General features: G+C 38.9%; 3 protein-coding genes across 5 annotated transcripts; 2 read left to right on the top strand and 1 right to left on the bottom strand.

Annotated features, from left to right (window-relative positions):
- The first annotated feature begins 783 nt into the window (after nt 1–783).
- Nucleotides 784–7,408, top strand: LOC108682178 (nuclear pore complex protein DDB_G0274915). Of its 2 annotated transcripts, none has more exons than XM_018171301.1 (7): nt 784–1,155; nt 1,429–2,026; nt 2,358–2,488; nt 3,193–3,388; nt 4,027–4,247; nt 4,724–4,980; nt 5,590–7,408. In XM_018171301.1, the coding sequence occupies exons 1-7, from the start codon at nt 849–851 to the stop codon at nt 6,574–6,576; spliced, it is 2,697 nt and encodes an 898-aa protein (XP_018026790.1). In that variant the 5' UTR covers nt 784–848; the 3' UTR covers nt 6,577–7,408. The 2 variants fall into 2 exon arrangements, with proteins under 2 accessions (XP_018026790.1, XP_018026791.1); XM_018171302.2 differs by having other exon boundaries at nt 5,607–6,152.
- A 946-nt stretch (nt 7,409–8,354) lies between these two features.
- On the top strand, nt 8,355–17,479 carry LOC108682166 (actin-histidine N-methyltransferase-like). The gene is made up of 11 exons (XM_018171285.2): nt 8,355–8,882; nt 10,793–10,894; nt 11,112–11,188; nt 11,634–11,775; nt 12,306–12,497; nt 12,890–13,013; nt 13,425–13,536; nt 14,713–14,854; nt 15,129–15,314; nt 15,452–15,603; nt 16,349–17,479. The coding sequence occupies exons 1-11, from the start codon at nt 8,777–8,779 to the stop codon at nt 16,472–16,474; spliced, it is 1,461 nt and encodes a 486-aa protein (XP_018026774.1). The 5' UTR covers nt 8,355–8,776; the 3' UTR covers nt 16,475–17,479.
- Nucleotides 17,480–18,437: 958 nt separating this feature from the next.
- Nucleotides 18,438–22,871, bottom strand: LOC108682165. 2 transcript variants are annotated; one of them, XM_018171283.1, is made up of 4 exons: nt 22,579–22,871; nt 21,805–21,878; nt 20,958–21,506; nt 18,438–20,594 (listed from the first exon to the last, which is right to left on the bottom strand). In XM_018171283.1, exons 1-4 carry the CDS (start codon nt 22,744–22,746, stop codon nt 19,373–19,375), a joined length of 2,013 nt encoding a protein of 670 aa, XP_018026772.1. In that variant the 5' UTR covers nt 22,747–22,871; the 3' UTR covers nt 18,438–19,372. The 2 variants fall into 2 exon arrangements, with proteins under 2 accessions (XP_018026772.1, XP_018026773.1); XM_018171284.1 differs by having other exon boundaries at nt 21,805–21,875.
- Between the last annotated feature and the right edge of the window lie 35 nt (nt 22,872–22,906).

The raw sequence follows: 22,906 nt of genomic DNA, 5'->3' as shown, positions 1-22,906 counted from the left end.
GCTGGCGTAGCTTTGCAAATACTTATGAGCTTGGCGAAAATAAGTAGAAAAGCTAAAATAAATGAAAACGCCGGCGTTCTGCCACTGCCTTTAGATATTTTTCTTCCCAATTCCCGCCTGCATGTGCAGAATCTTGCCTAAGCTACTAAGACTAACCAAATCTCATCTTCAATTTATTGCAATGCGGCGATTGCACTCGTTTTAATTTCATTAACCAACAAACCAAGAATTACTCACGTTAATAACTCAAATTCTAATTTCATTTTGTGTATTTTATTTACTTTCCATCTTTCGTATAAGTATATGGAATGCCTATAATTTATATACAAATTCTTGCCTCGGTGGGCATGTTGATTGCAGACGGTTTATTTATCCGTTGACTTCAAAGCTCCAAAAAAAATTCACCAAAGTCTACGGTAATTGAAACACAGGTTTAAGTATCACGAGGCCACGTTCCTTTCTTATTATTTATTTTATATTCTGCTACGAATAGATTATAAGTAGGAAATTGTCTTGCAAGCTTTTAAATAATGAATTTTTAGACGCTCGAGGCATTTCTGAAGAAATTTACATGATGAACTTTCTACTGAACTTCTTGAATAATTACTCACAGTTGTCGTACAGTATATTGACTGACAGTTCGTATATAGATGCGTACTAGGCTTACGAATAGCTGATCTATTTAATGAAACTATTAGGAGGACTAACGATCATTCAGCTCTGTTTTGCAAAATTAGCAATTTTCTTAAATTGTGGAGACTACATATGAAAATGATTAATGTATGGGCATTTCCAGATTCACACAGGAATTGCGTATTAAGCATCAGGATTATTGTTTTTATTTTAAAATGTCAGAACCTCATGAATCTCCGAATCAAATTAACCATCATTCCAATGATGAAGATGAATGTGGCCATCTTGCTCTAGGCAACACAGGCAATAACATCACTAATAAAAATACGAACAGTATTAATAACAATACCATTGACACAAATAATAAAAACCTCGGCTCTGACAACATTAAAATTCAACGCAGCAACATCAACGATAAGACGATGAGTAGCATCAACAAAATCGACACCAACACCAGTGGCGCTGACATGTCAGAGGCTAGAGGCGATGTTACCAGCTCAGCTGATGTCGGCATAGATGCTGGTGAGATTTTCCACATTATTCATTTTTATTTGTGTTTATAATCATCAGAATGTGCGGTGAATCATTTTTCATTTTGTTGTGGGGAGCATGTTTTATTTCATTCAATGGTCATATTCTTGATTATATCATGAATATCACGCGTAACGCAGTGAAATAATATTTGTAAAGAATTAGGTAAACTTTTATTCTTGGTGTATTACCAATACGCAATGTATTGGTCGATAAATGATCCCTTTTACATTATAGCTAACGCAATGATTTTTCTCGTTGCAGGCAGAGCGGCGTTCGCGTTGCATGCTTTTCATAAGCGAAGTTCTCTGCCCTTCACTCCTTCTGTTCCCGATTTAGCCCCAATATCATCATTAGGGGAGGAAAAAAATAACCTTATTGAAGACAGCCATAACAGTGTCGCCATCGAAAGAGAAAATACGAGCAGAACTTCGTCGCCGCAGGTCGTTCAGAGCCCTGATCGCTCTCCCAGGCCTAGCTCAGACAAACCCATGAGTATCTCCATGGACAAAAGCCCCCGAAACCAAAGTCTCTCCATGAGTCCAAAAAGTTTTCACTCGCCCTGTGACCGGACATCGGAACCGAACTCTCCAATCTTGGCCTGCCCTGAGACTGCGACCATCCCTCCGACTTCGGTTCCTCTGAACCTCTGCAGGATGCCTTCAGCCTTGCCATTGTCTTTGCCGGCCATTACACCTAGCAATCTAGTGCTACGAAACAGCTTTGAAAATATTAACAATCATGGCTTTCAAAATAATTCAGGACCGCAGAACAATCCTGGATCACAGAACAATCCTGGACCGCCCAACAATCTGGTGCAGTTCCCGCCCGGTCTACTTGCCCCGACTGCAAGCCAGATGAGGTACATTCATTTTTTTGGCATGAACATTAGAACGTTAAAAGCTGCTGAAATTATTTCCCAAACGCGTTTCCCTAGCTAAATATTTTTGACATTGAAAATTATGAATAGATTGCTTCTTATCATGTCAACTGCATGCACAGAGAAAATGTGAAAATTTTCAATAAAAAACTAAATGCTTTACATCATATCGAACGAAATCGGTATGGTTAGCGGGAAACAAAACCTCAAAGATTATAAAGCTCCATTAATACGCTTCTTGCTATTTCTACATAAACACGTACATTAATAATAATTTATTTTGAATTAAATAATGCTAATTATCCCTGCCCAGCCAAGTGCCGGCGACCTCGTTGAGCTCGCTGGTGAGCTCCCCAGCAGGAGGTGCAGCGCTCACCGCCCTCAGGCAGTACGAGCTCGCGACACAGCTCGTGTCGCAGCAGGGGGCCGTCACCAAGCTGCTCGGTGGGTTCCTGCATGATAATAACTGTAATATTATATGATCAGTAATGTGGTCTTGTTGATTCAATATTATATGATCAGTGATGTGGTCTTGTTGATTTAATATTATATGATCAGTGATGTGGTCTTGTTGATTTAATATTATATGATCAGTGATGTGGTCGTGTTAATTCAATATTATATGATCATTGATGTGGTCGTGTTAATTCAATATTATATGATCAGTGATGTGGTCTTGTTGATTCAATATTATATGATCAGTGATGTGGTCTTGTTGATTCAATATTATATGATCAGTAATGTGGTACTCTGGTTAATTCAATATTATATGATCAGTAATGTCTTACTCGGGTTAATTCAATATTATATGCTGATTAGTAGAATTTACTGCACTAATTACTGCAGTATTGCAAGCTAATTACTATACTGTATTGTACGCGTTTATTACTGCAATATTTTACATTGTTTACATCAATATCGTACGGTTATTGCTGTAATATTGCACCATCCTGAAAATATATATTCTGTGGTAATTAAATTACGTACGTGTTTTGTAGCTCAGAAGGTAATTTGATATGCAATTTTCGGGCTAAAATATTGGCTTGTTATCTCAATGCTATACGCGTAATAAAGTACTCAAATAAAATGCGGATCATGTTTCGCTCAGTACTTACAATCGAATTGAATGTTTGCAAATAAATTTTAAGGTTCCCTGCGGCCTCCCGGCATGATTGGAGGCTCCAAACCAAAAGTCGCCACCCCGCAAGTAGTGAACAAAATTGAAGGCTACAAGAGGGAGAACCCGACCATCTTCGCGTGGGAGATCCGCGAGAAGCTCATCGCCGACGGCGTCTGTACCAACTCCACGGCGCCCTCGGTGTCGTCCATCAACAGGATTCTTAGGTGAGTAAAAAGATCACGAATATTCCTAATTCTTAGGTGAATAAAAGAAAATCATGAATATTCCTAGTTCTTAGGTGAATAAAAACAAAATCATGAATTTTGCTTTATTTATTCGTAATCAAGAAATATTTATTTTCTTGATTTCACGGTAGTCAAAAGTTGCGTCGGTGCAATGCAATAAGACGGGTACAAAAATGTCTACCGTTCATATTTAGACTGGCATTTGTTGGATGTGGTAAATATGAATGTGGTTATTAGGTTTAAACATTACACTGTACAAATTCGTGTATGTGTCGACGTACACGGCCGACGACGTCGGCCATCGTAACTGAAATGTCGTATGCATACGTACACGTTGTAATGATGTATAAATGCTACATTGTGGTATGTATACGTCATATTTTTAATGACGTAATAATTTACAACTACATTTTCGTACATATACGTGGATGTATTATGGACGTAATTAAGCTTCATTGCACTTTCATATGCTTTACTAGACAAATCACGAAAGCATTAACGTTAAAATTTTTTTACTTTTCTCTGTCATATAAAACCCTTCTTTAGGTTAGTCCCGTGCTCTTTCTGCAATAGATTTTCCCGCCATCTCTCATAGACAAACTGACTTGTGTCTGCAGGAACCGTGCTGCAGAGCGCGCTGCTGCAGACTTTGCTCGCGCTGCAGGCTACGGTCTGTACAACTCGTACGCTGCTGCTGCAGCTGCAGCATTTCCATGGGCTAATCCTGCCTCTCTGCTGGCATCTCTGCCAAGCGGTTCTGCTGCTGCTGCTGGTGAAGGTGTAGACTCTGCAGGTGACGGGCAATCGTCTGCAGACCCATCGGCAAACCTGCACGCTGGTAAGGGAATGTTTCTGATCATGAAATGGATTTAATTGCGTTCTCCTTGCTTGACCAAAAGTGCTTAAATTCATGATTTTCCCGTATACTGTCATTTCCGCTTTAGTAAACGCGAATGATTAGTACGACATCTCGATAAGACTGAATAGTTGATGTTATATATAGTCTGAGAACGTGAACTGTAACTGTAAGGGTGAAGTGTGCTGACGAATGTTTTATGCTGACAGAATTTGTAGGATATAAATTGAACTTATGAATTTTGAGTGTAGTATCATTACTTGTTCCAGAAATTATTATTAAATCAGATCATTCGTTGTTTTCTTCCGCATTATTCTTAAAATCTTGGCATAAAGGATAAATTTCAACAAGAATATCAATAATTGATTGAGTAAACCGAGTTATAATTTTTCTAAGTTACTCGAATATTAAAAAATGCATGAAATTCAAATATTTTCACGACGTTGTTCATCCCCAAGATTCTCAGGGCGCGGCTGTAAACGCCCTCCGTCAACCCTTACCTGCCCTGACGGCAGCATCTCAGATGCCCTTCAGCTCCCCCTTCCCCAGCCTCGTCCCCAGCAGCAACGACTCAAGATTCCGTCGCAACAGGACCACCTTCAACGCTGACCAGCTCGACGAGCTCGAGAAGGAGTTCGAGAAAACCCACTACCCTGATCTCGCCACACGCGAGAAAATGGCCGCCAAAACTAATCTTTCCGAGGCCAGAGTGCAGGTTGGTCTTTGCTACCTAGAAGATTTAGAATCTTCTAGTTTCTAGAAGTTGTCAGGTCTTTTAGTATCTAGAAGTATTTGTTGATAATTTTGTACTTGTCAGTCAGTGTTTCCTCAAGACTTCGCAATTTGTCGTTTGCTACTATTGAGCTTTTTTGCTCTTATACAAGCGAGATTTTTAATTTTTAATTTTTTTCATGCTAAAGTTAATCTCTCTTCAACTAATGTATGGATTAAAACTTTATTGCAATTTGCAGGGTTTAATCATTCCCTCAGTTTTAGTTCCTGGTGACCAGATTTTAGTGCTATGTCAGTAAATGTTCATGTTGGAGCAAAATATGAGCCATTATGACAAATAGTATACCCTACCTTCAACAAATCAAATTACTAAAGGTGCTTAATCCGTCACTCCGAATTTCGAGTTTTGTTAATTTTCTATTGAATTTGTTATAGTGTTGATGTAAGAAATTTGTTCACCTAAATTAAAATCTTTCTATATTTGTCGTCTGAAATTTGGGCTCTTTCACCCATAATTGAAGCAAATTTCTTTTGATAGCCCTATTTATAAGAGAATTTGATTCGTTGATATCTTAATTTTGTTCTCTCACAGGTGTGGTTTTCCAACAGACGCGCAAAATGGCGCAGGCATCAGCAAATCGGCCTCAATCGGCCATTCTCTTTGGATGGCGACCAGGATCATCACCACCAATCCCCGAGGTCCCATTCCCCGTACTCGGAGGAGGGGAGATTAACCCCGGGGGACGAGGAAGGTACATCTCTTCCAAGTCCCTCCAGCAGCATGTGCTCGAGAAGCCCTTCAAGAGGCATCACCCATGGCGGCGAACCATCGGCACATCCTCTAGAAGATGGGGCTCTAAATCTTTCCACTCGCCCTCTCATGGCCACGACGGATCATCAATCATTTATGACAGCGACCGAACATCACCCACTCACACCACAGTCCCAACCATTTTTCGCTCGGTCAAGACCAACTTCGACGAACTTTCCTTCAGATGCCCACTTCCCAGCAGCTTCAAGCTCTTCTCCTCCAGCTCTTATACCAACAAGTTCTCTGCTGTCGCGCCCTCAGGTTCACCTCTCGCATGACCTGACGCTGACCCCTTTATCTCACTTCAACAGCGTCGCCCAGCAAATGGCGGCTAAGTTTCCCGCTCTGTGTCAACCTGGTCTGTCCCAAGCTCAAGCTCTTAGTCTCATGTCCAGTCTCCATTTAGCGCAGATCCAACAGGCACAAAAGTTAGGTTCGGACACCACAACCGTGAACGCTAATGAAGAACACGAGAGTGATGTCGAAGTTACCGATCGCGTTGATATCGACGACGTGTGGCGCAAATCACCCACCCACGAGAGTGACCGCGAAGACGAACAGTTGTCACCGAGCAGGAACCAGAAAAGCTCAAGAAGCGAAGATTGTGAAGTTCAGGACCTTAGTGTGAAAAGACGGAGAGTTGAACTTCCAAGAGAAGGCATCATTGCTGGGCAACTTGATCAAAGCCTCACAGACCCTCTGGCATCTATTCAAAATAATTTCATGGAGATTATTCGCAGAAATGCTGCTCAAGCCCAATGCAAATAGTTAATAATTGGGCAGTTGTTATTTTCCCAATGCTGAATGGCGAGGAGAGCTGTTGGATTGCATCGATTGTAGTTGATGAACAAAACGTGAAATTAGTTCAAGAAATGTTGGATTGAGGGTCGGTTTTAATACATAGGTTATTTGAAACTATTGCAAAGAGCTCTAAAACCAAAAGTAATTTTAAGGTTTGATGCGTTCAGTATTAAGTTATCCATAGCTTGGATACTTTATTAGGTGGAAAGATAAAATAGTTTTATATATTTGATACAATCATGCACGTGACCAAAGAATAGAATCTCATGAACGTAACTCTCAGTGAAAAATTAATTCTTTTTGTGGCAAGGTCTTGATCTCCCTCAATTTTTCGGGACTAAATGAAAATAGTGATCTGTTATCAGACTATTTATCACGCTTTAGGAATATCGTGAAAAGATGCTCTAGTATTTGGACAACTGTCCTGATATTCAAAATAATACAATGATCGATGGATGCAAATTGTAATTCAGTGTATTTTGCAATATTAATAGTTGTAATAATAATAATTTCGTGAGCTGTTACCAAAGTTTTTATGACAATTATGTAAAGCACAGTAACCACTATCTATTTTTATTCATAATTTCAGTAAATTTCTCAGTAAAGGCAACGTCTAAAATTAGTTAACATTTTGATTTCCCGTGAGTAAACTCGGAGCCTGTGCTCTGCTACTATAGGCACCAAATCGACAAAAATTTGTTCAAAAAAAGTTTTCGGCCTGCGCAACTGTTTGCTTTTTCAACTCGAGCATGCCTAACATAATTTATTTATTTAAATATTAATAACGTTACAAGTCTTAGACAGGTCTTTAATTTCAATCCTTTAATCAAAGCGGCACGATAATTCGTCCAAACACACATTCATTTTGTGTTTTGATACCATATGCTCCTTATAAATCCTGCACACTGCAGCATATCTATTTCTGAATACTGAAACATCTAAATTTGATCTATTTTAAATGGATTTACACGGAATTTGCTGGGGAAGACAGGAAACGATGTGATCCATGATCTTGCGAGGCAATTAGACCAATAATAATAATCGTACTCATCGAATTGTGGGCTGATTCATTGTTGAGGACTGGAGGCTTGGTAGCGTAAAGAATGAATACTGAAAGGTCCGTATATACACACTACTTCTCATTACGTCTCGGACAAATTTACGGCCGTAATTGCGGCCGGTTTTGCGGCCGGAAAAAAATTGTCACGAGCTAAACATCACCGTTAGGAGGTTAGGTTTCTATATGCGAAGTTTCGTTTAAATCTGTTGAGTATTTTAGAAGAAATCTCTGGTACACTGCACATTTCGGCCCGTTTCGTCATATAACTCACGAATGAAAGCGATATTAAAAAAATTGTCACGAGCTTGACATCACCGTTAGGCCATAATGAATATGTGTACCAAGTTTCATCGAGCTACGTTCAGTACTTTGGGAGATATTCTAGGTACAGAGTCCGGCCGCGAGACCGGCCGCAAGTCCGGCCGTTAATTTGTCTGAGACGTCTTCTCATTGCTGTAAGCTATTTTGTGCGTTGGTGAACTTTTCTACTTTTACTTCTTTGTTAGAAGCTCTTGAGCGTTTATAGTTGTGATATACTGATATGTCTATTGAAGGTTGCCGCAGAGAAGGTTTCAACCATGATCAGAACAACTCACGAAAAGTACAAGGATCGGCAACAGGCCATGGGCGCCGACACTTCTATTCTAAACTAAACTACCGGAATGATAAGAACGTCCGACAGTCGGAGACTCTGAGTGTCAGTCGGAAAACCAAATTGGATGGTGCGAGAGATCAGAGTGTGGCGTGCCATTTCTTCTTCACCTCCAACAGTCCAACCCGCCAACAACAATAAGTTGAATGTGCTTAGAGGCAAAGAAAGTCATTTTTACACCTCCAGGCTTCAACCTCAAATAAGAAAACTAGGCTACGTATCACGAAACGTTCCTTCATGGAACGTAGCTAACACTTAGATTCTGATTTCTGAGGTGTCATCCATGAATACCTAACTATTAGTAACTAGGTACTACCAGTACCAGGCTACCCCAGTCCCAGTGGCCCAGTCCCCACGGCCCAGTCCCACTCTTTAGTGATCAGTTCATTCAGTTGTCAGTCACTCGTCGTCAGTACTTGCTTGAGAAAATCTATTATCAAGCCAGTCAGCCAGAAATGGGAAAGAATAAAAAAATTAACAAGTTGAAGGGGACACCCAAGGCCAAGTTATCACCTGCTGTTCAATCTGACTTGACACATCTTGTTGACAAGTTGATTAAAAGTAAGAGCTTCCACTTATATTGTTATCTAAATTGACTTTCTATTTATTTCTTATTCCAATTTTATTACCATGTCTATTTATTTTGTGTTGTTTTATGTTTACCAGCAAATCTGACATTCTTTTTGCCTACCTATTCAATAGAATGGGTAAAAAAATTTTACCTATTGGTGAAGCCCACTGTGCAGAGAGTGAACAAAGATTTAAAGACCTACGGCGACGCATTATCGGCAAAATTTTTGCCTTCAGAAGATCTTGCCGACACATTTAGATTGAAATTCTTGCATTTAATATATTTCTCAGTCTTCAGCCAATTATTTAGTAAAAAAGTAAGGTTTCCGGTATGTTGGATGGATTACGATGCAGCGAAGCTTGTCCGGAAATCAGTTGCGATGAGTTCCCGCAAAAAATGTAAACAACATTTTTTCGATTGCGTAGTTTCGGTCGCATTGGAGCGGTCAGACTGCTTTAATACTTGTTCAGTTGACACTTGCTGTACAACCGGACTGTTTTTAGGGTAAAATTAGTTATTTGGGGTAACACGTGCATGCAACCTTGTAATAAGTTCGTGGCTTGTAAATAGTTCGTCATTACTCAGCGTAAATGGCTTTTCATTAAAAATTACCCGGCGACGCATCTTTAAAATGGCCGGCGACGCTTTGGGCTTAAAAATCCATATATTGCCGACGCTGCATCCACCCTCTGCATAGTGGGGTGAAGCCACTTCAAATTCTTTAATGTAAACTAAGACTCTTCTATGAATCTATTTAACAGAAATTCAGCATATCTCAATTGAAAATGCTCTGGAGACCAGCTCCATTGTCAGTTAGATAAATCAAGAACAAGTGCAATCAGAAATTATTAAATTTTGGATTCAAAAGTAAAGATACAGAAGTTAAAAACTTAAATTTTCAAGCAAAGGGCAGAGTAATAAAGTAAATACATATCTTTTCACAATTTCTAGTGGATAAGAAATAAATGCTGCATTTAAACTAGGCTTCTTTTTAAAAATGTACAAGAATTCAAAAATACACAGATTGGATGATCTGATCTGTGTATTTTGGAATCCTTGTACATTTTTAAAAAGAAGCGGGAAGCCTAGTTTAAAGGCAGCCTTTAGTTCTTAATCCACCAGAAATTGTGAATAGATATGTATTTACTTTATTACTCTGCCCTTTGGCCTTTGCCTGTAAATTTAGGTTTTTAACTTTTGTACATTTACTTTTGAATAAAAAATTTACTAATTTTTGATTGAAATTGCATGCTATATTCAACAGAATTTTTAATAAACTTGGTCCAATTTTCCAGATTGGGAAAAGTCCAGTCCTGGTGGTCCACATACCAAAATAATATTATTATAATAATATATTTAAATAATGTATAAATGATCACATTTATTCTGCAAAAGTTTATGCTCAAAATCACATTCCAAGGAAAAAATTGAACAGAAGCTACCCATAAATCAGACAAAAACACTGAGAATCTGGCCAATTTTACCTGTTTCTACAGCTTTTTTCTTTTCCAAGTTCTTCAGTATAAAATAAGTAAAATGACATTTTTTCAACCAGGATTTTCAAAAGTCATTTGCTAAACCATCATTTTTGACTGCAATTTTAGAAAATTTTTGTACAACATTCTAAATTGAATCACATTTTATTGCATTTTATTGTTTTGTGTTTCATTTGTAATTGATTCTATGTCACATTATTTTCTGCTTCACATTATGTCCAGAATTAATATAAATATAAGAACTAGAATTGATGATTTATTCCCAATTCTCTTGCTTGAATATTTAATTTCAATTAATGCTTCCAATTCTCACTTCTATATTTTAGAGCAATGTATGTGCTTATAGATTAAATCTACTTATTATATTCAAATGTATAAAGTTCTTAAATAAGGCAATTTCTCAGAATGTACCAAAGTCCCGGGTCCAGCATCATCATCAAAGCAAGAGTGTCAAGATTTTGAAGAAATTTACAACATTGTTGAGCAAATCAGGACAATAGAGAAAGGTATTTGAGGATATGCATTAATAAAATTTTGTTATTATTTGCTAATAGTCAATTATTTGGATGCTCACATGTACTTAAACTCTTAATAAGTTGTTATGTTCTACTAATCAAGAATCAAATAAATTACACTGAAATTAAGTTGATTGGAATAATCAAATGAAATAATTGAAACATTTATTGTTGAATGCTAATTACTCTAGTTATATCATCATTACAGATATAATCTTACCCCATTATGCACGAGAGGAGCAACTGAAAGATTTGTTCAAATGGGCTGAGAAGAAAAACATTAAGGTGAGCCCAATAATATTTTATAAGCTATTAACCCTAAATTGAAATTATTGGATCAGCAATGAAATCTTATTTGATCTTATTCTCTTGAGAAAATTTTGATTTGCATCTAGATTGTATGTTTTGAAATATTCCTAGCTAGCCTCTGTAGTTAAGGTACCTACTAATGGATGATCTGATGTTCATAGACTAAAGTGGACCAATTTAACATGGGAAAATCTGTGAAGCAAATTGAAAATGAATTAATATCTACCTGCAATGAACTAGAAACTAATAAGATACTGTAATATTTATAAATTTAGAGATCCATCCAGAGATATTTTAATAGCTCATTTTTGTGTAAGCAAGTATCACATTCTTTACTATTGAGGAACGAGGAAGTGTCTAACAAGGATGGTTTGAGCGTCATTTAAGGTTTGCAGATTTGGAAACTTTCTCTCTTTTCCAGGTAAGGAAATTAGCAGCAACTAAGTATGAAGATGAAGGATATGGTTTGACATGCAGAGAACCTCTGGATGAAGGTGAAGTTGCTCTGGAGGTTCCTTTGTCAGCCATGTTGACAGAGAAGGATGCATCAAATACATACTTAGGTAGGCATCAAGTGTATGCTCACATGTACTATTGTGCTATCTTTAGTTGTATAATATATATAGGTATATCTTTCATAATGCTAGTTGTTGTCTCCAGTGTCAATATTATGTACGTCTCAATTACAGATGATCTAAACCTCTAATATAATTATAATGAATATAATAAGACGCCAGATTGACACCGGACATGTCCGGTGGCAATCTGGCATCACCAGACTTCTCACTAGGCATGTCCAGTGTCAATCTTGCCTCTCATTATACACATTATAACTCAATTCTAATATTAGATTATCTGTAATTGAGACGTACGAAATATTGACACCGGACAGTTGCAGCATATGTCTTTGTTTTTAGCTGTCTTTAACTCTATCGTTTTTGAGACTTATAATAATGTGTTTTTACTTCAGTGTAAATTGCTATTGAGCAATTTTACTACTATTAAGTGCTTTTTTTATTTAAGTCTATTTATGAATAGATTCATGAATAAGTTTCCAAGTGTATTTTTTTTCAATGATACAATTTTCACTCAGGGACATTAATCAGGCGAGATCCCATGTTGCAAGAGATGGGTAACGTGAGACTCGCACTGCACCTACTGGTGGAGCTGCTCAATGATGACTCGGAATGGCGGCCATACGTGCGCAGCCTGCCTCGCCAGCACGTCTCTCCTCTGTACTTCACTCCTCGCCATATACAAACACTTAAAAACTCGTCGCTTCTAGGTACCCTGAGCACTCAAATACACTGTTATATTTATCTACCATAACATACAAGTACTAATATACATTAATATTTTAAATAAACTTCTTTGAGTTAGTCTGTCATAGAATTTTCAATAGGTATTGTTTATCATCAGATTTGGTTGTTCAATGCAGTGCCTGCTGCACTGTTGTTTTAAGGCTATATTAGATGATTTAAAATGCCCATATTTATTCTTTATCTTTACTTTCTTGACTATGACTGAGCAACAGTACGGTATACAAAGAACATCAAAAATTATTCTCTAAAAATCATGAGTTCAGTTTCTATGAGTTGAATCATATTAAAAAAATCTGACCAGAACCTGCCGGCAATTAGTGAAGCAACACTGAAGTCAAACATGTTGTGTACACAGGGAGTTGCGTGAAGCACTACCGTAACATTGGACGGCAGTATGCTTACTTCTATCGTCTACTTCGCTCGCTACCTGAGGCTAGGGACTGGCCCCTCAAGGAATATTTCACCTACGATGCTTACAGGTTGGTACCTACCTTATCAAGTACAGCAAATCAGCAGTCACTTTACTTGCTTTTGATAGATGCAAATATTTTCCTCTGAAAAAATGATCAAAAACTAGCACAAGGGCTGAGCAAAGCTTGACTTCATCATGTTGAATATGAGAGGTGTTGTGCCTAGGCTTAAGAACGAACTCAGCGGGACATACTATGGAACCATCACTGTGATAATTACCTCACTGTCAGATGAATAAGTGCATCATTACTATCGCCGTTGCATGAACAATATCACTACCATCACTATTGTACGATTAATATCGTCATTACCACCTCTATTTGATGAATAATCTCATCATTAATATCACTGTCCGATGACCATTCCATCTCTATAGGATTAACAACATCATCATTAATATTACTGTGGGTATGGTCCAGATGGTCCGTGAGCTGTGTGTGCTCGCGGGTTAACAGCGTCCCTGTGGCGGAGGGGGCGCCGGTGCTGGTGCTTGTGCCGCTCTGGGACCTTGTCAACCACAGGCCTGGCAAGGTGGATAAATCCTTGCTGATTTTCGCATTAATCTTGCTATCTAACTCGATTTTAAAGTAGTAGCTCTAAAAGTTTCTTAGTGCCGATGCCTGTGAAAAACTGAGCTTCTAACTTTGTTGATTATCAACTAGGTATTAAATTTACTATTGCAACTAAATGTTGTGAATTTTTAATTAAGCTGCATCAAGTATTCAAGTTCCTATAACTGCTTTAAATGGAAATTAGGTTCTGACCTAATACCTTGCTTCTTTCTTTCACTTAGAAAAATTTGGACGAGATTACATTTAAGTTAGTGTAAAAACTGCATCAAGAACGTGAGTATGTTTCACCGTTTCGCAGGTTGATATATTTTATAGATAGATTTCATTATAAAATTCTCTGTACCCTGTGGCATTTGATTCATTTAAAGTAAAGCATGCAATTTCACGTAGATTCTATGGCAGTTTTACTGAGCGACTTTCTCTGTGATGCATTCAGTACCGGTATATAAGTTATATATAGTAAAGTCAAGGACTACTACACACAGGACATGCATAGCCTATGTCCAGCCTCTGCTAGCAGAGGCGATCGCCTACACTATGAAAATGCTGTTGTTTTAGTGGCATCAACAAATGATATGCCCATAATTGTTCCATACAATAGTATTACAATGTGTGTAGTAGTCCTTGGTCAGAACCATAGACTTTTTGCCAGTTTTGAAGTTCAAAATTTTGTACTAAGCAAAGTAGGTACCATTTTCCTGCCTTCATACACTGATAAAAAAAATATTTAAATGGAGTACTCCATTTAAATATTTTTTTTATCAGTGTATGAAGGCAGGAAAATGGTACCTACTTTGCTTAGTACAAAATTTTCAACTTCAAAACTGGCAAAAAGTCTATGGTTCTGACCAAGGACTACTACACACATTGTAATACTATTGTATGAAACAATTATGGGCATATCATTTGTTGATGCCACTAAAACAACAGCATTTTCATAGTGTAGGCGATCGCCTCTGCTAGCAGAGGCTGGACATAGGCTATGCATGTCCTGTGTGTAGTAGTCCTTGAGTAAAGTATATAGTTCAGTATATGCATCAGTATATATATTAGTTCTTAAAGTAATGTTGATCAGAATTTCATGACACCCACCCAAGGTTTTATGATCAAATAAAATACTATTTTTCCTGGCAAGATGTCAACTGACTTTGTACGCGAGGAAGGCAAGCTGGTGTGCTACGCGAACCGTCATTTCGCGGCAGGCGAGCAGTTCAGCATGCACTACGGTCACCGCGACAACGCCGAGCTCTTCAGACTCAGTGGCTTCGTGGTGCCAGGTTTTGCTGCGAATTATTTACCGTTTATGTGATTTTTTTATGCGTTAACTTGTGATTAAGTTTAACTATTTTGTCACTTGAATCCCCAGAAGTGTTGTGGTGCTACCGTATGTGTTGTATTATTGAAGCTAAATCTAACTGGAGGATAATTTCACAAGCGTTCAACTTTTGATGCGCATTTTTTGATAGTGACAATTTCCAGCCATATGATGATATCTATAAACTTATCCACACACATTTAATTATTTATATTTACAATTATGTATATGTTCAGACAATCCAAACGACTACGCTTTGGTGCGATGCCCTTTGTCCACGAGTGACGCTGACTTGGCGGCGAAGGTGGCGCTGCTGGAGGCGCTAGGTGTGAGGGACGGCGAGGCTCTCCGCCTGCTGTGGGGCGACCGTCCCGTCACGGCCCCTCTCTGGGCGGCTGCCGTTATCTACTGCGCCAAGTCTGGTTAGCTTGTGTGCCTCATTTGTATAAAATTCCATGCTGGAGATCAGTACGAATGGCTACTGGTTTATGCAATATTCTATAGCCCTGAACCTTAATCATTTCAAAATAATAATAGGTAACTATTTCGACTCGTCCAGATTTCCTGGAGGAGGTTCGTAGGAGCCAAAGCCCTGCGGCGCTGCTGCTGGAGGTGCAAGACGACCCGAGGCTCGCCGAGCTGCGGGCCGCTGTTGTCAAGTTCTTGACCGTGAAGTTCGACTTGCAGGAGCGGCTTCTTGGCAGAGATACCGTCAGTGCCGTAGCCGCGATATCTGGGGCCGTACAATACTATCATAACTCGCTTAAGTACACGTGCTGGCCTAAGTGAACGTAGCAGCCTAAGTATACTTGATGGCCTAAGTGAACGACTGAACGTAGTGACCGATTTCTCATTTGTGATTGGTGAAATTAGCTTGAAAAGCTGCTAGTTATTGGCTGATGCAGTTATGAAATAGTAATAATTCCTGATAGTACGGACTCTGGAAAATACCTAGCACCCCAGGAGCTGTGATACATCTTCCCTTCTCTGCATCCAATGTCCATTTCCCGAACTACGATAAAACTACCAAAGCCTTTCTTTATCAACGCACTTTAACCGAGCATTGATTGGTCGCATCAGAATCTTGGAAAAATAAAAAAAATACGAGTATGTACGCGATGGAAGCTTATACATTTGGCTCACTCGATATAACGGCTGTTATTTAGTTTCAGGCTTTCCTAGCATTTCAGTCATCTGCTCCCAGTAAACACTTGATACTGTAGAAGCCAACTACATATGGTTGTTTTACTTTATAAATCTGGTTATTTTTTGGATTGCTATTTTACGGGATGTTTTTTTTTCGTGAATATTTAAACGTACCTATATACTTTTTATATACCTCTTATTATATTAATCTATTACCTGTTGTAATAAATCAAGTACCTACTTAATAATTGTTGAAACACAGCAATCTGTGTTGAAACACAGCAATCACAGCAATTTATTTTATTTCCAGGCGTCTGTACCTGCGGACAGCGATGACGCTCGAGACAAGCTCGTGGTGAGCGCCCTCCAAGCTGAGGCCCGCTTGTTCAGTTCCGCCCGACAGAGCCTCGCTTCGTCTGCCTTTGTCTCCTCTTGAAGATTGGCTCTCTGCCCGACAGAGCCTCGCCTCGTATTTTTTGAAAATTGTTACTGAACCTGAAAACTGCCTAATTGTTTTGTCGTCGGTTTGTTTCGAGCTAGTTGTAGAGTTATGATTTTGGAAGTGCACTAAAATAGATATTGAAGGAGTTTTCAACCTGTTTCTATTGAGAGATTTTATAGTATTTAACATGAATTTCAACCAGCGCTCTTAGACATTGTGTTCTGGGTGCTGTGCAACATTTCCATGTTGGAAATGTTGCAATTTCCAACATGTTTCACTTTTATTTTGTGTACATCATTTTTTGTTAGATTTGAAAGATGTTTATAGATGCCTTCTATACGTTGACTAACGAATTTCATTGAAAAATTTACTCTGGAACTTAATCACAACCTTTTCTCACAGTTCAAACAGTGCCATGATTTTGCAAAATAGATCATAAAGCTAAAAAAATAAGTTATGTGTAAAGAATTGACTACCGTGGTTTGGTTTGTCCCCGCGTTGTCCTCAGTTCCCCGTTTACACTACGAATATCAAGACTAAAATTACTGCTCATAACCTATGATGTTTTGAGGTAATACCTTCGTCTTCTGATGCTTTTTGCCGCTATTCTTCCTGCAATAGAATTCCAGGCGTTGAGGCACTGCTTTATATCATCGCATGCCAACTGACTTCTAATAGGTGACATTTTCTTGCAAAAAAAAAAAAACAAAAAAAAGTTTTTTAGCGTGACCCATGTCATCAATTTATGTAATTATGTACATGTATTAAAAATAGGCTGTAACCAGTCTATAGTTTATGTGTCATCGAATATGCTCTGCATTGTGCAACTGAATTTATACAAGTGTTGAATGATTTCTAACATAACAGTGTCGTCTTTACTGTTTTGTTTTTAGTTACTAATGATTTATTGGCAAAAATAATACCTCATCCCGGCTTTCTCAACTCGTGTGCCGCATTAATACTAAAACTATTTGTTTTAATAAAAGAGCTTAACCGAGAGATCAACTGTCCGTCTCCTAGCCTTGAGTCTTAGCCGCATCGGTGTCGCCATCTACTATTTGCAAGTAATCAGCAAAGAGCAACTGCAGGATGGTCCAATTAGAAGCTAAATTCTCTTAAATAAATTCAGTATTAAAGGAGTTACTATAGCAACGTTGCCCACATGAGAGCGTCTGTTGCATACGTTATTGCATTCGTATACGCATTCGAAGTGACTGGTTATTCGATGAATTTTCTCCAAGTGAAGCTGACCTAATCCCTCGGCGGTAATAATGGTGGACATCAGAATTTAGTGATTTTTCTACTTGAATATATTTGTAATTCCGCAATTGAAGAAGTCTTTAATATGCTTCTGATGATCATGGTTTTAATTGCACAAAATACATAGAAAGTTCATATTGTAGGAAAAGCTGCGTAGAAGTTGTATGTAATTACAATTTTATGGGCAGAGGATTAGCTCAAACACGTTTGACATAACCGAAAGATATTTATCATTTATTCTTCAATAAAAAGATTCCTGATAATTCCACTTAAGATCTTCCAATTTGATTAAGCTCATGTGTAACGATGTTCATGTAGGTTAGAACCACCCAGATGTTGTGTACACTTCCCCACTTCAGGCAATGCGTTCCATAGAAGTCGGAAGGTTTCATTGGTATCTTCGATACTTGAGTTACCTCACTAATAATATATGGAGACGACACGCATAGACTAACGCCTATCGTGATTTGTACACTTGAAACTCAAACGAGAGAGAAAAATGAACTGCATTTCGTTCTGAATCTATACTGTAGTAAAGGTTAAACCTTCGCTGTTCACAGTAACGATGAATTTTCTAATTGGTGTTGCCCAAGTATATAATTGGTGGTCTGGAAAGAAACCAAAAGCTGCAATATGCCTACGAAGCTTCATAAATGCGTAAAGACTGAACTTGGATGAAGGTAAATAATTCTCTCAGTAATGTAACCCCACTATTTATAGCTTGTTGTAGACAAATTACTTCTTATCTTCCTTAAATTAATGACTATTAATTTTGTCAGTACATTAGGAATGAATTTGTGAACTGAACAGCAGCTTACAAATAGTCGAGGTAGTTCGATCTAAGAGCAAAGTTGAGAAAGTGCTGAAAGTATTTTTTCTGCATCCCCTGGGCAAGTTTAAGTAAGAATTCTACGTAATTTATATTTTATGTTTTATTAGATTCCAGGTTTGAAACTAGAGTTACTAGATAATAATTAGTGTTCATCTCTCTTTATTATGCACCTGAAATTAACGCTCGATATGCATTATTTGCTGTTGTCCTGATTTTAACGCGATATTTACAAATATTTTATTAATCAATATTCTTGAAGACCATTATCAAATCTGAAACGCATCGTGTACAATTTGGGTTCTCAAATTACTACGGGCACAAATGACGATAATTTGAAACAAGAACATGGCACGTAAGTGAGCAGAATGCAAATTTTGAAGGTGGTAGCCCTATGTTAACGGTTGAGATCTATTAGATTAGAAGCTAAACAAGGGGCGGTAATCTATTTACGCACGTTGGTCAAGAAAACTTATAAACTACGGTACCTCTGGTAATTATAAAGAAGTCCCCCACGCTTCTCTTGAACATAAGGGCAAAAAAGCAGCATGCTTTGCCTGAAATAATGTAACCATCTGCATAAAAACTGGAAATGCCCCCATGAATGACAATCTAGCGAGAATAAATTATTGATGACTGTAAAATTGTCTTTTGAATTCTTTACGATGAAGTTTTCTGAGATTAAATAATAAGTCAGAAAGGAAATTGCTACATGCTGTGAGAAAAAAAGGTAATTTTCTTATTAAACCTCATTTTGCTCACCTCTCCAGTTAATGAAATTGGACTTTAAAACATTCTTTTGTTTATGTTGAAGCTACTTCAACAGGTTTTTTATCACTGACTTGGTAGTTATTAAGAGTAGGCTTTCTGGTACATTTAACGATCGTGTACGCAATCAAGACAAAAAAGGTAAATACTGCTAAGCTCCCCATGATGGCACTAGCTGCTATGACAGCGTAAGTCAAGGGTTTCTTTTCGAGCGTCGGTTCCGCCGGCTGCACTCGCAACTCTTGCTCGCGCACAGCGAGAGTTTCTTCGGTATTTACGGCGTCGTACATTCCCTCGTGAGTGTTGTAGTTGTAGTCGCTGATCTGGTCCCACTGGTTGTAGTTGGGGTGCGGATCCACAGGTTCATCTAAAATAAACTTGTTCCTAGGAGTGTTGGCTTCAACGTCATTCGACGTCTCTTGTGTCTTGAATGTGTGGACTCGAGCGTGGAGTTTTGTCTCATATCCATCGTCGGGATCTTCAGAATAGTAATCTTCGTAGGAAGTGTCCGGAGTGTAGTCTGGCATATTGATAATCTCTCCCGATTCTGTAATGAACTCGGATCCGTAAACGTCGTTGGAGTGCCGGTTTACGGGGTGAACGCCGGCAGAGTAGACGGAGTCGGAGAACTCCTCACCCTGTCTCCTTTTCCCGTTTGCGTTGCTGTCTTCATTGTGAAGGTTTTCTTCCCAGTTTCTTCCCCCTTTTCTTTGTGCGTGAGGTGGAATTGTGGTGGTAGGAACGCCCGCGTTTGGCTCTGGGAAGTTTAGGAGTCGCAAAACATCTTCCATGGATGCGCCGTCATTCAGAACACGCAGAAAATGTGCGAGGCTTATACCCACATTGCTAAGATTTCTCAAAAATTGATCGTAAGTTTGATTAGTTTGCACCATTACGTCTGTTATGCTCAAAGTGCTTTGCACTGAACCTCTTTGCGCGTTCTGGGGACGATGTCTTAGCATTCTCGGATTACTGACATGACCTCCTGCCTGGTCTCGTATGATGACCGTCTCTTTGCCACGATTGTGGCCTGGTCTCATGAGGGAGCTCCGACCGAGCATACGAGATCCCGGGTGTTGCAGCGCTTCCTCATGGTTCGTTGTTAATGAGTTGTCGTTAACTTCAATAGCCGTGTTGCCATTCCTGAATCCCAGTCGCGAGGATACGAGCTTCCCTTCCGACTCCCCGTTGCTGGGGCTCGGGCTTCGGTTTTTAGGACGGACAGCTCGAGCTGACGGATGAACCGGGCTTGCGGACCTGAAAGAAACCGTTCAAATGTAAATTTATGATATTCATCATCCAATCGAATTATCAATAAAAAACCAGTTGGATTAGCAGCTCGAATGATAAATTGAATTATTTATATTAGTTATTTTGCAGGCGCTCATTGCAAATTGACAGCGGAAACAAGCAAATTGGAAATTGAAATAAAATGATTTTTTGTCCAGGAATGTGAATTGTTCCGGAAAATTTTATTGGAATCATCGTGTTAACTTTTCGACGTGTGGCGACACTTCATACTAAGCCAGTTATCGTGAGAACTCAAAAATGCTGGTTCCGAAAATTGTGGTATTTTAAAAAATAGTTACTTTAGATTAGAGTTTAGAGTATTGTACTGACCTCCTTGGTCCCACCCACAGTTCCTCGGATATTTTTTTGCCAAAGGTATCGAACCTCTCGTCCTCATCTGATTCGCTGACGCCACCTGCTTCTCCGAAGCGGCCGTGACGCGCAAATCTTTCTCCATTTGGCATTGAAGAGGAACTTTCGACGCGTCTTTGTCGGCTTCGTGCATCATCAGGATTATCATCGTTTACACGCACCAAGTCCGCGACATACAATGTTTGTTTTCGATCGCTCACGAGGCTTTCCACTGCGTCATTAGAATCCATCTTATGTGAACCGTACAAGATGGGGGCGCCGGCGGTGTATTCTTCCGCTTGAGGTTGCGACCCGTCCTGTAATGTGTCCTCGTAATCCGTTTGGAAGTCCATTGAAGGGTCAGGTGAGCGGTACATGGTCGGAGGTCGCGACAGGTTCTCTTCATCTGAAATTAGCGTCGACGACTGCTGCCTGTAGGGAGCTTTCCTCATGTACGATGGATGGTAAGGGCCTTCACTTTGACGCCCCACGCGCAGGTTGGAGTCGTGCATTATGCTCGATATCCCACTGTAAGAAACAAGATGTTAATCCTCGATAATAAAATATCATATTCCCGATCATAGTTTCATATAAAATATCTGTAAAAAAGTATTAAATTAACCCTAATTTTTTAATTTAAATTGTCATTTTTTACATGATTTCCATACTTTTTTCCTAAAAATGAAATTATTTTAAAATAAATTAATAGGTTAAAACAATGCCACGCAGCTTAAACTTGTGTCAAACACCATAAGATAAAGGAAACTTGACCCATTTTTCTTTTCATGAACATAATTTCTTCCTTGTTAACCTGCGCCAAACTTACCGGCGGTGAGGCTCTACTGACGTGACCGTGGGAGGTGAGAAGGCAGCGCGCTCCACACGCAGCCCAGGCGTCTGCTGGTCGAGTTAATATATTCATAATTAGTTAATTAATTAGACTGAATCTGATTTCTCCTAGTATTACACCTGCATGTTTTTTCTGGGTGCATGGTGCAAGTTTACATTTTCGTACAACCGTTTGTGAAGGCTGTATGTGGGCGTAAAACAAACTGCTTTTAGATACAATACTTTTCCTCTGCGGGTTTGGGCTCAACAAATCGCATTTTATTAGTCTACCCTAGGATCATGAGTCAAAACAGATAAAATTGCAATAATACGCAATGCCACTTAACGCTGTTTAGAGGTAGAAACTTGGTAATAATACGATATTATTTATATGATGTTATTGTGATGTCCTAATCGCATTTTGAAGCATGAATGCCCCTTAAAGTCAATTCATTCCCGTTCGGCTTCAAAAATACATTTGTATAGGTATAAGTATTTCTTTCGTTTTATCCGTCATCTATAAAAATTTGTGCCTGACAATATTGTGGCCCTAAGTCATAGCTATTATTTATTTTAAAACTCAAAGATTCTTAGTTACGTTATTATGATTCGATTGGTAAATTCACTCATTTAAAACACTCCAGCGTCACATGACTATATTAATACATCGAGAATAATAAACATATCAATGCAGGGAGTCTCTGATTATATCATAGTTTTTACTCTTTTTCCGAAATCTTCAGCACTCAAAACATACAAACTAAATGCGCACCTGCAGAAGTTGTTGAGGGGATTCTGCCGCGACGGGTGTAGAGGCCGGCGCTAGCAGCAGGGTGGCTACAACCAACAGGCCGACCGCACGCGACTGGGGCGACGACGTGCAGGGCTGCTGTCGGGTTTTGCTTACGGCAAAACTTCTTACTCGGACCTGTTCGTCCATTGTGCCTGATTTAGTTACGGCGAGACTATCAGTTCTTGAGGAAAGAAAAAGCGATTGTAATCAATTTCGTACATCTTCAAGTGAATGCATTTTTGGGCGAGAAATGCAGTCAGTAAAAATTTATTCTGAAATAGAAAAATAATGTTCATTCCATGAATCA

Source organism: Hyalella azteca, unplaced genomic scaffold (genome assembly GCF_000764305.2).
Source record: "Hyalella azteca isolate HAZT.00-mixed unplaced genomic scaffold, Hazt_2.0.2 contig4353, whole genome shotgun sequence".
NCBI classification, from domain to species: domain Eukaryota; kingdom Metazoa; phylum Arthropoda; class Malacostraca; order Amphipoda; family Hyalellidae; genus Hyalella; species Hyalella azteca.
The sequence above is the reverse complement of the archived record's forward strand: the minus strand, read 5'-3'. Positions and strand labels throughout refer to the sequence as shown.